We start from the raw sequence: 16,058 nt of genomic DNA on the forward strand, positions 1-16,058 counted from the left end.
TCTTTCTTGATCATTTCATTCCAGACATACTAGCCTATTTGCTATTCTTCAAATGCTCCTAGCTCATTTCTGCCCCTAGTGCTCATTCTCTCTGAGCACTTTTCCCCTTAGATATTCACATGTCTTACTCCCTATATCTTTCAGGTCTTCACACAAATATTGCCTCATGAAACTTTCACTGGTGAACTTATTTAAAATAACTATTTAAACCTGCCCTTCCTACCAGGGGCTTTCCTTCATTTTTTTTTTTTTAGAGAATTTATTGCTATCCGACATTCCACATATCTTATTTATTTGTTGTCTCCCAACTAGAGTGTAAATTCCGTAAAGGCAGTGATACATTTTTTTTTTCACTGCTGAATCCTCACAGCATAGCAGATTTCATGACATATGGTATGTAAAGCTTAACAAGTATTTGTTAAACAAATGGATGGATGAATGAATGAATGAATGAATGAATGAATGATACTTTAGGGCTGTTCATTCATTGATCAGTGAGTAGGAAAAAAGGCTAGGTGGCTAGAATAAGGAAAAGAACGAATAGCGTCTCATAGGAGAAGTCTGAAGTTATTGAAAGGAGCCAGATTAAGTAGTTCAGCAGGTCATGATAAGGACACTGGTATTTATCATAAGACAGTGGGATCTCAAATATGATTTTAGGTCGAAGATTGCATGACTTCATTTGCATTTTTAAACTATAGCTCTTTTTGCCCTTTGAAGTTGGCTGTTAGGAGACCTACTATATACTAACTGCTGTACTATACCATGCCAGGGAGTCATAGCCCTACCCTCAAGGAGCATGTGGTCTAGTGAGAAAGAGAGACAGCAAACAATCACAGGGATGATTATTTATTTAAAGGACAAAGATGATGCTAATGAAGACTATAATATCAAGATTTTACATAGATTAAGAAGGGACCTCCTCTTGGCAGTTATTTTTGTTTTCTCTTTTATGTAGACTCGAAAACTGCTTTTTTTTTTAAAGATTTTTACTGGGAAATTGGGGGGNATTATAGAAAATTCTCATACTAGAAAATTCTTAGACTCAAGATTTTGACGAGGACTGAATATCATAGTTGAATCTTTAGTGTTTTCTTCAGCATTCCTCATTCTGCCCGCCCTTCAATGTCTTCAGTAGTGTGAAACTCCTCTCATGAGGTAGTCCATTCCATACATGGACAGGTCTCTTCATTAGAAATTTTTTTTTTATATTGGGTTAAAAAATCTGCCTACCAATATGTAACCCATAGAAGCTCACAAAACAGATCCAATCACTTTTTCCCTATAGTATGCCTTTGAGTATTATACTCTGGGGCTCTTTTTCTTTTCAGAATGTGTCTTTCCATTTTCCCCCAATTGTTTTTCCTATTGCATTACATGGCTTTAAATTCTTATTTATTAGCAAACTTGAACCTGCCTCTCTCTCTCTTAAACATGGAATTCTGAACTGAATGTAATAGATAGACCACATGGGTTCTGACTATATCATATTGTAATTTAGTCAGAGGTTTGTTAGCCATTGCCTAGTATAGTAATACATACATACTGCTGTTTGCACACCTCACGAGTGCAATTTTGTCAAAATACGTCTAGCCTTTAAGATTTGGTTATGTTTTTCTCTTCTAAACTCCTAAATAATTTGTATACAACATAACAGGGAAAAAAAATCACTCTTTAGTGACAATTTTTATAACCTCGTTTAGTCTCCCTCAAATGTATTGTAAAGGTTACTTTTTTTAAAAAAAAAAGCTTCAATGCATGTCTAGTCAGAATCTTAAAATCAATTATTTAAATTTAAATCAGATTTCCAAATAAGGTCACTAGATTAAGTCTATGCTTCTTGAATGAAAGTGTACGTTAAAGGAGGGAAAGCAGACCACTTTCATGATCTCAGCAGGCTAAATTGGGAACTTGTCAGCGTTCACAATCCAGTTCTTCAGAATTATAAGCTTGAAAACTCCCTGGTCATCTCTGACCTACCGTGGAGCACAGTGGTCGCCACTGAAGGGGAAAAGGGGGGNCCCGAAAACTGCTTTTAACACAAACACATGTACCTATGAGTTATGTATCTTTTCTGCTTCGGTGGTGACATATGTGGCATTTTCTCTTGGCCCAGTGGTACCTGAGCACATCTTAGTTTAGGAATAAGTAAAGGCAGGAGGGATGGCCTCTATCAAGGCACCAAGGACATTCAAAGAAATACTCTAAGAACCCCCTAACCTCAACTATACACATTCAAAGGGATGGCCAGGTATGTGAACAAGAAGGACCATGTTCCCAGGACAAGTTAGACTTGGAGATGGAAATCAGACACTAGAATAGAGAAGCAGTTTTACAATCTGCCTGCTCAAAATGTGAATTTTCATTGGTATATAAATCTACTTGTAATATCTTGCTTTGAAATTTTTTATTGAATACTTTTAAATTTGCTTAATAACAAATATTAAGCTACTTTGACTTGTATCTAAGAATTATACTGCATTTGCATATTTAAAGTATCTAGTACTGTACGGCTAAAACAATTGATACACAGTAAATGATTAGCTGCTTGCTTTCAATATGATGTAACCTTGGTTTTGCTGTGTTCTTTACCTTCAGCCGTTACGGAACTCCTGAAGAACTAAAAGAACTGGTCGACACAGCTCACTCAATGGGGATTATAGTCCTCTTAGATGTGGTTCACAGCCATGCTTCAAAAAATTCAGAAGATGGATTGAATATGTTTGATGGGACCGATTCCTGTTATTTTCATTCTGGACCTCGAGGGAATCATGATCTTTGGGATAGTCGATTGTTTGCCTACTCCAGGTAGGTACATCTAATATAGAAATGTTTTCCTTAATATTAATTTCACTAAATTCATTGTCTGTGTACCCTCTCACTGAAATTTAATTTCTTAATTTGATTTTTTTATAATTTTATGAAGAATTTTTAACATACTTATAGAACATACTTTGTTTTGTATAGCACATCTGTTCGTGGTAAGTTGCATTAAATTTCGGTGTTACAAATCTTTTGCCATTTAAAATATATCGATTATATTGCCATTTAAAAGGGTTAATGTGAAGCATTACTTTCTAAAAGACCACTTTATCAGTTTGAATTAACCATAGCAAATATCCTTTTAATAGAGAAATACACATTGTTTTAAGTAGGCTATTTTTAAAATCTATATCTCATGTTTTGCTATCTTGATAATATTACCATGTTTTTTATTGCGTTTAAATGATTGTAATTATAAGAACTAACATTTATTAGTATGCAATGTAATATGTGAGGTATGGTGCCAAGTGTTTTAGATATGTTAGCTACATGTTTTATTTATCCTGAACAGCAACTCTAATTATACATGGTAAGTACTATTTTTATAGTCATCTAACAGTAAGCTAAGGTTTAGTGTTGAGCCAATTTGTTAAGATTAAACACATCTCTGACTTCTTTTGCCATCTATATAGAAAGGTATTTAGGTGATTAAATCTAAATAACATGATATGACAAACATTTTTTTAGAAACCCAAAATACTCTCAACCTGTGTCCATTATTTATCATAAGTGAAAATATAATGAAAATGTTATCAGGCATATTAAAAGGAGCAGAGTGCCAAGTAATAAATAACTCATTTTTATAATAAATATTTTGGAAAGAATTTAATGAATTTTTTTGAATGTTGTATATTACATAAACATGCACATACCTGGAAAATGAGCAGTGCAGAAAAATACTTCAGCAAATACTTTGATAAAATGAAGAATTCTAATTTTTCAGTAGAAATTGGATGAATTTTAAGTGGAGGAAATTGTTTTGCTTTATTCTTTTCTTTATATCATACACGATTGTGTATTTCGTAGCAATATAGGAATCACTTATGCCAGATGAAGGAGCATAATGTATGAGAAAAGACACAAGAGGCGAAGCGGGTGGCAAGGTTCCAGGCCTGGCTTCACTCTGGTACAAGTCAATTAATCATTCTAGTTCTCAGGCTTTTCATTTTAAGAGGGAGGCAGAGTTTGCAGCCTACTACAATTCCCTCTGTAAAGGTATTTTGTATTTTTCTCACATTTTTGAACATTGCTTTTTATATTATGGGTTTATAACAAGTAAAAAGGACTGAGCCTGTGCCAATTCTGTGTTATAACCCTGCTAATTACATTATTGAGTAAGTCTTGTAAAAGTTGATTGTGTACAGGAAATAAAATTAATCAAACTCTCTGGTTTATAGTTGGGAGAATAAGAGTTAACTTTGTCCTGTAGAACTGTTAAATGTTAAGAAATACATTAAATGGTTAAATTTGTTCATTATAAAACAATTCTTTTATAGAACTGTGTCTTAAAAAGAAATACATTAAGTGGCTAGATTTTTTTGTTATCAGGTTATTCTTTATTTTATTATAATGTATTTTTTTGTACTGTTAGCTCTTGAAGTCTATTTAAAGTTACTGATTTTTTAAAATTAAATTTATTGGGGTGACAATGGTTAGTAAAATTACGTAGATTTCAAGTGTGCAATTCTATAATGCAGCATCTGTATATCCCATTGTGTGCTCACCACCCAGAGTCAGTTTTCAGTTTTCTAAAGAAAAGGAATCATACATAATTGTTTAAAAATATTTCTACTACAGAAGTTAAGACATATTTAACATTTTTATTTAATCCATAGTTTCTTTTGTTATTCAAGTAAATATTAGTCTTTCTTGGGTGCTTACTTTTGGTAAATTATATGTAATATTGTTTTAGCATGTCATTTTTACCATGAGTAATTTTTTGGCTTCGTTATGTCATATAGGCTTAGTCCTCTGTAAATATAGCTCCATTTAAAATATATTGCTATTTTCGTAGGTTTTCTATTTGGCAATATCTAAATTTTCAAATTTTTAAAGAATTAGCATTTTCTGTGTAGGTTTGTACTATTGGTTATGACATTATTAAATACTAAACGTAGATAAAATCCTACAAAGTTAATGTATATCACCAAATTTAAACAAATAGTTCTTATATACAAATAGTTTTTATATATAAAATGCAAAGGTTTCTAGTGCTTTTTGAAATATTTTCTCAATACTATGAGAAATTTATTAAAAACTTGATTGACAAAATGTATGTTAGCCTGATGATATTTATCAGACTTTTACTCTTACATTTTCTTCCTTCTATTTTGATTAGTTATAGCATATGTGATATAACATTGCTGTAGTGCAATGCTAAAGCCATTTCATAATTAGCATTCATGATTCAAGTCCTATTCTGCTCTTTTGGTTATCTATTGCTGCTTAATAAACCAGCTCCAAGTTTATTGATTTCAGACAATAGCAGTTGTTTGTTTCCACAATTTGGCCACAGCTCAGCCAGGATAGCTCTCTTTTCCATGTTTTGTCAGCTGGAGTGGCTCCATTAGGGGGCGGAACATCCACTTTCAAGATGATTCATTCACTCACATGACTGACAGTTGGTGCTGGCTGTCAGCTAGGAATTTAGCTATGGCTGTGGGTTAAGAGGGCATCAGTTCCTCCCCTGTAGCCCACTCCACAAGTTACCCGGCTATCTCACAAGGGTGAAATTCCAAAAGACTGAATGCACAGGCTGCCATTTCTTATGATCTGGACCTGGAAATGGACACAGCATCATTTTTGCTATAAACTATACAACAAGTTACAGATTCGAGGGGTGGGGACATGGGCCCCTCCTCTAAATGGAAGGCACGTTAAAGAATTTTAGGGTTATGTTTTAAAATCCCTACTTCTAATAAGTTTTGATGACACACACTGAATATACCACTTTACAAATTCTAAGGAGATGCATTGAGTACCTGTCTCTGTGAAAATACTGTTTTCCTCACCTGTATTTCTGTGGTTTAGAGTTATGTCTGAAATAGGAAATTTTGAAAAAACACACTTTTCTTTTAAAAATTAGTAATACCATTGTTGATAATTAGAAAATATAAAAAGGCATACAAAATCCAACATAAAAATCATTCTTTATAAATATGAATAACACATACTGTATGTAAGTGAATTAATGAATATCCCTTATATGCATTTACAACAGGAAAACCCAAGCTTTCACTATGACCATCTCCACAGAATAACTACTCTGCCTATAATTTTGTGTTTGTTCTTTATCCAGATGAATTCAGAAACTACAATTCATATTTCATATCTTAAAATATAAGTTATTCTCCTCCCCTTACCTTCGATATGTTGATTAATATTACATTCCATTGAAAAGTATATGTGAAAATGGTACATGGTTTACCTAAGGCTTAAAATTAAGCCTCCTTGTAAACTTGTAATAATGTTTTGAAATTATTGTATTTCCTGTTTGGAAAAAAAAATTGATCTTCTGTACAATTATCTTCTGTAGAGATATGTTGCTGATGCTCATTTCATCCTATCTGTATGTCACCAACTGTCACCATTTATAATCTCTGATTCAAGTGCCATCATCAGAGTTATCAGAATTAAGTCTCTCACCCTGAGTAATAGCAGGGATCCTGACTGTGCTGTATCATTACCTGCTATGAATACATTTTCAATCAGGAGCTGCCCATGTTTTAATTTTCTGTCTACTCAGCTGAACTGCTTCTAGCTCTGCTAAATTACTAATGACAGTTCATACCCGAGATTGGGTTGTCCTTTCTTTAGTTGATAAAGAGAACTTTCTGACAAATCTGTAACCTGTAAGTTTTAGAACTTTCTAGAGGAAGAAATAATGGATATAATTTAGAAGTCTCATTTTTAAATTCTGTTTTGCATATGCATCTGGCACTGTGTAAATGCATTTGATAAACAACAAGACAACTACAGGTTTGTTGAGCTTAATTATTTTGCGTTAATTATTACTACAGCTTTAAATAAGTACCTTTTCTGTATTGAATATTTCTTTCAAAGATAAGATATTGAATCTCAAAGGACATAGAGCTTGTGCTCATTTTTTTCCCTGAACTTTACATTTGGATACCACAGTAGTATAATCATATACAATTAGCATGCGTTTGTAATGTGAAAACGATTAGGCAGGAAGATGCTCTACTCTTATCCTGAGCTATTAGAGTTCCTTTCAGAAACAAAAGTTTGCTTTTTTAGTGTCATAACCATGTTGAATAAAATACCCTTAGTACAGATACTATAGTAGTTGGGGCTTGTTAATCATGCTAAACTTTTTCAACAAGTTAGAATGTAGAAGGAAATTCTTGGGGGCCTTCCACGCTCAGGGTGAATATGTGTTTGATCTTAAGCTTATTATGTGGTGTTTCTTGTTTTAGTTTTTAATGTAGTGAATACTTTTATTGGTTTTGAATGTTAAGCCATTCTTGCATTCTTGGAATAAACCCTCATGAATATTTTAAACAAAATTTTAGCATTTATTTATTTATTTTTAAAGATTTTATTGGAGAATTGGGGGAGGGGGACAGTGTTGGGGAATTGGGGAAGGGGAACAGCCAAGTTGTTGTCATTCAATCTCAGTTGTGGAGGGCACAGCAAGCTCAGCTCCAAGTCCACCGTGCTGCTCAGCTCAAGGTGCTGTGTTCAATTAGTTGTGGGTGGGCATAGCCACCATCCCATGCAGGAGTCGAACCCGGCAGCCTTGTTGTTAAGAGCACACGTTTTATCCCCTGAGCCATCCGGGCAGCAGCTCAGCTCAAGGTGTTGAGTTCAGTCTTTAGTTGTGGGTGGGCATAGCCCACCATCTCGAACAGGCAGCCTTGTTGTTAGGAGCACATGCTCTCACCAGCTCAGCCATCCTGCCGCCTGTTCGCAGCTCAGCGGCAGCTCAGCTCAGGACCCAGCATCACTGGCCCATGTGGGAATTGAACTGGTGACCCTGTTGGTCAGAGTTTGCACTCTTGGGCAAGCTCTTAACCAACTGAGCCACTGGGCCAGCCCTTAGCATTTTTATATATGATGTTACATCATGACTAAATCATTTCTGAATGGTGAATGTTAATGTAAGGATTATTGTGCATTAATATATTAGCTAATGAGGGCCGGCCGAGTGGCGCATTGGTTAAGAGCTGGCTTGAGATGCCAGAGGGCCCGGTTCGGATCCCACATATGCGGGCCAGTGACACTGCCCTCTACAGCTAAGATTCTGAACAACAGCTCAACTTGGAGCTGAGCTCCGCTGAGTCACAGGCGATAGCGTAGGCTGCAGCCCCTGCTGCAGTGGGTTGCCATGGGCTACCGTGTGTAGCCAGCAGCCAGCGTGAGCGGCCAGCAGCCGCAGTGAGTGGCCGTCCAGAAGCTGGTGACTGATCTGCCTCACCCGGGAAGAGCACAATGATGGTGCCAACTTGGGCCAGTGAAGCAACGCCCTCCACAACTAGACTGAAAAACAAAAGGACAGCAATTTGTCTGTTCCCCTTCCCCCAATTCTCCAGCGCTGTTCCCATCCCCCAAATCCCCAATTAAAAAAAAAAACTCTAAAAGAATATATATATATATATATTAAGAATATATATATATTAGCTAATGAGTATATGACACCCTCATGATCAAGGTATGTAAAAGCTAAGCATCCAGGACATGAATACAAAATTATTATTTGTAGTGTCAAAATAGTCAGGGGGATGCAAATAAAGTACAGCATAGAAAATATAGTCAATGTTGCAACAGTTATGTATAATGTCAGATGTGTAGTAGACTAATTGGGGGGATCACTGCACAAATTATATAAATGTCTAACCACTATGCTGTACACCTAAAACTAATATAAAATAATATTGACTGTCAACTGTAACAGAAAAAAATAATTTAAAAATTATAAGAACTTTAAAGGCATATGTTACTTTGTGTTTTCTTAGAAACAAAAACAAAAAGCCACATGCTATCAGGTAAAATAATTGTTCTTTTGACTGGAGTAAAATGACCACAATAACACAGAAAATACCATAGAAAGGGGAAATGTATGTATCTACTTTTGAGAACATTTTGGTATTATTTGGAAAAGTTGTAGATTCATATATCCTAGGATGCCTTAATAGATATATATGCTTAGGAAACTTCTGAGCATATACTTATCAGAAGTTTGGGGATAAAAAAATCACTCCCTTCAGACATTTTAACAATTATTTGAAGTAACTACTTTCAAAGAAAGTTCAGCTTGAAGAAAGCATTTGGGGGAAAATATCAAGAAAGAGTTTCCATCATTGTGATTTTTATTGCCATAAATGATTTCAGTCATAATATTATTTTATTTGCATACACATGAATCTTGGAGCAGTTTTTGCCAAACTTGTAAAGTTATTCCAGTTTTAGTTTGTCCTGCGCCTATTGGTTATAAATATAAATGTTATTATAAATATAAATGAATAATCTTATGGTTACTTGGCAAGATCACCTAGCTTCAGGGAAAATGAAAATATACAAGCTAAATTTCATGAAAGATGATAGATGATGGACAGAGTTGAAAAAAAAGAGTTTTATAATTTGATAGTCACAGCCATTGATTGGTCCTCTCCTTTCATTTATATCTATGTATTTTAATGAGTTATTACAGCCAGGACAAGCATTAAAATCACACATTAAAGTCACACATCAAAGTAATTTTAACTTTAACTAGGATTTGATTATTTTATCTTTATTTTAAAATTAGTTTCTTTAAAATTAGTTTCAGTATACGGTAATACCTTGGATTGTGAGTAACATGGTTTGTGAGTGTTCCGCAAGACGAGCAAACATTTCTAATACATCTTAATGTAAATGAGTGATGTCTTGCAATACGAGTAGTTTGTTTCTGGAACGAATTATGCTCGCAAACCAAGGTATTACTGTATTTAATGTACTACTAAAGTAGTAAGTATATACAATTAATAAATAAGCACATATATGGAGGACTGTGCTGAAAAGTTTTTACAGATAGGGCACAGAATCAAAAAAGTTTACAGATCATTGAATTAGATCATTGTTTAGTTAAATTGCAGTTAACATCAAAGATTTTTTTAAGAAAAATTTTTTTTTCTGATCAATTCATTTATGCATTTATTGATTTGTTTTATTTTAATAAGCATATTGAGCATCTACTATATGTCATGTCTTTAGAGAGGTGATATTTTCAATATGTTTAAATGTAGCACAAATCCCGAAAAGAAAATACATGTTTGAATTTTTTGGCTAGAGTCCAGGACATTTAATATTTTTTTTAACTAAAGTAATACAGCATTGTTTTAGACAGACAGATACCTGTTCTATTTGCTTTACAAAAATCAAGTGGTGCTTTATTTAAAATAAAGCATTTGCTTTATAAAAGACAAATGATGGATGATTAAAAGGCAAGTTTGGACATAGATTTAGTAAACAGCTAACTATTCCAAAGGGCATCAGACAATTAAAACCAAACAATAACCTACTGCCTATTCATTAAGAATATTAGAATCTGACAGTACAATTATTAATAAATGCTGAAGGTTCCATAGAAAGCCTTAGTGTTTTCTTCTTTTATAGTGTTTTTTCTTTTGTTTTTAATATTTCTCCTTTGTTTAAACCAGAACTGAATTTCAGCTTGATTGGGGAAAATGGTTAAATCTACTATTTCATAGAAAGTAGAGTTAGATTCAAAATTCAGACAGACTAATTCTCTTTTGTAAAAGAGGTTAAGAAAGTTGCTGTATCAATCTAATCTGTCTGGATTTGAGTTTGAGCAGTAGAAATATAACTTCTCTCACAGGGTTTATGAGATTATCCAGCCTAGCAGAAAGGTTTCTATTGATGCCCAGCACAGCACAGGAGGAAGGATTTACAGTCTTTGTATAAACTTTGTTCCTGATATTATGTGCCTCGTTTATGCCCCACAAATCTAAAATTAAGGTACACGGGGATATCTCAGAAATATCTGGCATCTATAGGTCTTACTCACCTATAGCATTCACCTTCTCAAGTCTAAACTCACTCTAAAGTAGGATAGTTCTACTTGATAGTTTACCGTAATTGAAAATGTTATACTTTGCTACAAAAACAGCTTCTTTAACTTAAGACAGTGGTAAATTCTTGTCACCATGGCCTGAAAGTTCCTATTTGATAATTATTCATTTATGTCTGGGAACTTGGTGATGCCTATAATAATATATGGGTGTTGTTTATGACCTTATAAGCAGCTAAATACTTAAAACAATCAATTTTTCTGTTTTCATTTGTGTGTAGCAAAACAACTCGTTTAAGTATGTCTGTTTTCTACGGTATGGACTAGCAGTTTTGAAGTTATGAAGAGCTATTTCTTGGTTTCCTAGCTCAATGATTTCCTTAGCCTTGCACTGCAGATAAATAACCCATGTTATACTGAGACAATTATTTTCAGAAAATATAGGTATCTCATGGTTTGGGAAGCATACACATTTACAAGTAACATAAAAATTATCATTTTTTGAGGGTTATTTTCCCCATTCATTAGATTAGTGATCAGGCATATTTTTCTCTAACTCCTGAATTTCCTATCCACACTTTGTGATGGTGAGATAGCTCTACTTGGTTATACCTTGAGACTTTGGTCTTTTTTTTTTTTTTTCTTTCACCGTTTTTAAGAGAAGCCATCAGCCTCAGGATTTATTTTATTTGCTCCTTTCAGGTTAAAGTATGTCCCCAAGCTTAGACCTTTGCCCATGGAGCCTTTCAAAATTCAGTCTGCTGAAAGCGTCAGTAAAACTCAGGGTCAGTTTCACTTAACATTTTCTCATTGCTCTAGGAATCAAAACAGCACAATAACCAAGTTTCCCAAGACTGAATCTCTGTCCTTGGTACTGTGTTAAGGATAGCAAATGAGGCTGACTAGCTGTCTGCCCAGTTGGGTTCACCTGGAATTGTGAGATGAGGATAATCATGATTACAGAGATAACCTTTATTAAGGGCCATTCATTTAGGAGGCATTAGGACTTTAAAGACATTATTAAACTTACTTCTTTGACCACCTGACATAAAATAACTCCTTTAATATTCCACCATTCCTTATCTCCTGTCCTTGCCTAATTTTTCTCCATTGCATTTATCACCATGTGACTTTCTAAAAAAGATAACTTGTTTACTTTTTTTTTTTTTAGCTGAGCCATCCTGCTACCTGTTGGCAGCTCAGTGGCTGCTCAGCTCTGGCTCTGGGACTCGAACTGCTNTCCTGCAATCACAGGTGTCATCAGTGCGCCTTGCAGCCTCCGAGAGCTGTTGTATTTTCCTTCAGCCAGCCCTTCCAGTGACAACGCTTCAGAGGTTACCAGGCCACTTTCAACTTCTTGTCTCTTAAAAGCCACAGTAGAAATATATAGGCCACCCCAATTTATCAAAATCATTTTTTCTGTCTTGTTTTAATAAGATCATAAACCTTCAAAGAGGTCTTTCTTAGGAAGCATTTATAAATTAATGAGAAACAAATGTGGGTCTTTTATCTATAAACATGCAAATATTTTATTCGCAAAAATGTATTTGTCTTCAACTAGATAGTCCCCTCTTTCATCTTTAAAAGAGACACTCTTTTCATAAAATAAACTATTAGCAAAGGCTTACAAGTATTTATAAAACAAAAGATCTTTGAAATTATTTTTTAATGAACATGCTGTATCAAAGGTCAAGGAATTGTGTCTTGGATGGTGATGGAGAGATGTGGAAACAGACTTGCACTGCTTAGTACTGCTTAGTACTGCTGTTGCTCTAGCAGAAGAGAAGACAGATTTTGACCTGTAGGCCAGACACGTAACATGGGACCTCATAATACCTGGAAAAAAATCAGAAATTGTCATAAGAACTTATACTTCAGAACAATACTAACTTTTATATATTACCATTATTTTCTTGTCCTTTCCACTTGTTCATGTGCGTGTTTCATTCTCTGCTCACACTTATATCTTTATTGATATTTTTACACCATTTTTCTCTTTTTATTTTCTCATTTATTCCTCATGTAACCGTGAAGGGATTTGAATCACATTTCTATGTTAGTGACAAGTCGGAGTGCCAAATTTGAGCTCTGTGAGGCTTTGTTTGGAGCAATTTATATGTTTACAAATTTTTAACATTTGCATTAAAATAGTATAGTATCCTAATTCTTTCCAAAGTAGGATTGGCCATTAGCAATCAACAGTATGAACAATGAACTGCATCATGATGGTAATTAATAAATTAAAAGAAAGCATTTGTGAGCAAGAGGGCTGTAGGAAAGGCGAGCTCAGAGGGTTGGTGAATGGCACATTGCTACAAGTTCCATGAGCTTCCTGTGACACACATGAGAAAATAACCTGGGAGCCAGGGGAATGTAGGGGCTCTGATCATTGGTGTATTTGCTGTGTCTGAGAATAGAATCTCACTTTAAAGCTTTTGGCCTTGAACAGTGTTTTGGAGGGTGGGGAGTTAGACAGATCTGTACCAGTGTCCTCATGTTTCACTTATTTGTGAATCACTTAATATCTCTTGTTCCAGTTTTGTCATCTGTAATTAGAGACTGATAATCCCTACTGTAAGTGCAATGAGACAATTACATATGATTTATATGGATAAAGCATTGGACCAATTATAGATTCTCAGGAAAGGGCCATTTTCTGTTCTTTATCTCCCCAGCCTGCACACTGCCAGAAGCCAAAGAGAAGAGGAAATCCTCTTCAGGAGTTAACAGACATATTCTGACTCACCGTCATCCTCTGTTGCTCACTGGGTCACTGAGGAATGTAGTTGAAACTGTTCACAGTGACAGTTCTACATGCCAATGAAAAAGCAAATGTCACAAACCTGTTCAGTGACCTTCTCGTGCAGATTGAACAAGGTATTGAAAATGTAGGGTAGGAGGGCATTTCTGAAACGGAGAAAGATTAGCCCAAATAAACAGCTTTCCTAAATGCCTGAATTAGTCAAAGAGCAGCATTCAGAATTTCTATTTCTTAAATAAAATTTCTCTCAACAGTCTTCGGTGGAAGAAGCACAGCATCTTTAACTAGCTAATGCGCCCCTTACTTTCCTTCTGTGTTGTACAGAGGCATTATTATGTGTCATAGCCCATGACCAGTGAGTAGAGAGGAAGAGACCATAGGGTTTAGGTTGCAGATTCTCTCTTAGTGGAAATAGTCTGGCATGGAAAGCTGACCACGGACCCAGAAAACCATTCGTGGTTATACGAGTAGGGACATGGTGATATTCAAGAAGTATCCAATTTAGTGATCTTTAGCAGCAAGAATTAATTTTGGTAAAAGTAGCAGAGTTAGTTCTAAGGGACTGAGGGGCCAATACGGAGCTAATCTTAGATGAACAGGGTTATAACATTCCTTGCTTAAGACCTAGTTTCTTCTTCTATATGAGCCCCATTTATCTGTACTCTTTATGCTGTCCTGCAGTAAATTAAAAAGGATAACAAATGCAAAAATAATAGTAATAAATGATAAAATACAACATAAAAATTGGATGAATTAAAACAAAGCTGAAATTTTGAGAAATTTAATTAGAGAGGGTTAAGAGAAAATAAATGGTTATCAACTGCATAATAGATGCCCTTTTCTTGATTAAGGGCAATTCAAAATAGATGATTTTTAAATTGGGCTAACATTTTGACAACTAAAATTATGTAAACAAGGTAATATGCAAAAGAAATTAAAGGTAAAAATACATAAAGATTACATAATTTAAATAAAATGGCAATTAAGACAAAATGAATAAAGCAGCCATAAGCATTACCAAGTTAAAAAAAAAGTCAACCTTTTATGCAGAGGCAAGCAACACTTTTTCTCTCACTTTTAGATAGCAACAGCTATCCAGAGAGACTTTTTAAAAAGTTTTTTCTNGTATATGACAAAATGATAAATATACTAATTTTGTATATATTTTCATTATTTTGATATAATTTAAAGGGCCAACTTGTGAAAAATATTGCATATATAGTTCAGAGATTTACAAGAGCACATTAGGTAAGGTGTTTCTCTCTGGGTGTATAGCAGTTTTTCAGTCCCAGAAAGTGCCTGATGAGTAGATTTACTAAAAGGTAAAAATCAATAATGGAATACCAGTATCTCTGGCTCTAGTTTTAACTTTTCAACTAAATCATTTTCCTATCTCAGCAACTCATTCTACAGTTGTAAAGTGTGTCTTGGCCTGAACTCATCTCTAAGCTCTTTAGTCAAAGGAAAATTCAGTGTAGTATATACATCATCAATGAAATTTCTGAGCTCTGGGGAAGAACTGAAGCAAAATTGCCAAGGTGAACGGGAGAGAGAGCAAACAGGTGTTGACTGACAATGTAAAAGGTAAAAGAAACTGCTGAATGCTATTTAAAGTATATTCCTTCTCATTATGATGATTAATTTTTGGTGTCTACTTGACTGAGCTAAGGGATGTCCAGATAGCTAGAAAAACATTTTTTCTGTGTGATCTGTGAGGATTTTTCTAGAAGAGATTAGCATTTGTTTCAGTTGAGTAAGTAATAAGATCTACCCATGGAGGACTCAAATGCAGCAAGAAGATGAAGGAGGGAGTGAATTCTTTCTCTCTGTCTTCTTGAGCTGGGAAGTTCACCATTTCCTGCCCTTGGACATGGGAACTCCTTGTTCTTGGGCCTTCAGACTCTTGGACTTAAACTAGTAGTTCTCAGTCCTTAGGCAGGCCTTGGACTGAGAGGTACAGCATTGGCTATCCTTGGACTGGGTTATCCCACCGGCTTTCCTGGTTGTCCAGCTTGCAGGAGTATTGTGGGACTTCTCTGCCTCTATAACTGTATGAACCAATTCCTATAATAAGTTTCCTCTTATGTCTATTTGTCTATCTGTATATATCCTATTGGTTCTGTTTTTCTGGAGAACCCTGACTAATATAGTCATATCTAAAAATTAACATGATAAATGATCCTCCTCATTGGTATCATTTCGAACTCATGGACTGTGGAGTTGTAAGAGTCTTCTGAAGACAACTAATTCATCCCCTCTCTAGGAGTAGGGATCACTTATATCCACCATTTTTCATGGTGTAAAAATTTCTAAAATCCTTTTGGAAAACAATTTGTCAGTACTTACATTAAAAATGCTATAATATGATTTTTGAGTTATTCTGTATAAGGAGCTTTATTCTGGAGGCTATAAGCCTACTATATATTAAAAAGAAAATACTTGGTG

The 16,058-nt window shown here is 34.8% G+C and overlaps 1 protein-coding gene across 1 annotated transcript in view; it reads left to right on the plus strand.

Moving 5' to 3' along the window:
* GBE1 (1,4-alpha-glucan branching enzyme 1) overlaps window positions 1–16,058 on the plus strand; it is a gene marked incomplete at its 5' end in the record, with an annotated part of 158,412 nt that overhangs the window by 10,195 nt on the left and 132,159 nt on the right. Inside the window, 2 exon segments of the mRNA XM_019631645.1 lie at window positions 2,545–2,808; window positions 2,968–2,981. Of these exon segments, the coding sequence (XP_019487190.1) occupies window positions 2,545–2,808; window positions 2,968–2,981 (278 nt within the window).

Source organism: Hipposideros armiger, unplaced genomic scaffold (genome assembly GCF_001890085.2).
Source record: "Hipposideros armiger isolate ML-2016 unplaced genomic scaffold, ASM189008v1 scaffold_1029, whole genome shotgun sequence".
NCBI classification, from domain to species: Eukaryota; Metazoa; Chordata; class Mammalia; order Chiroptera; family Hipposideridae; genus Hipposideros; species Hipposideros armiger.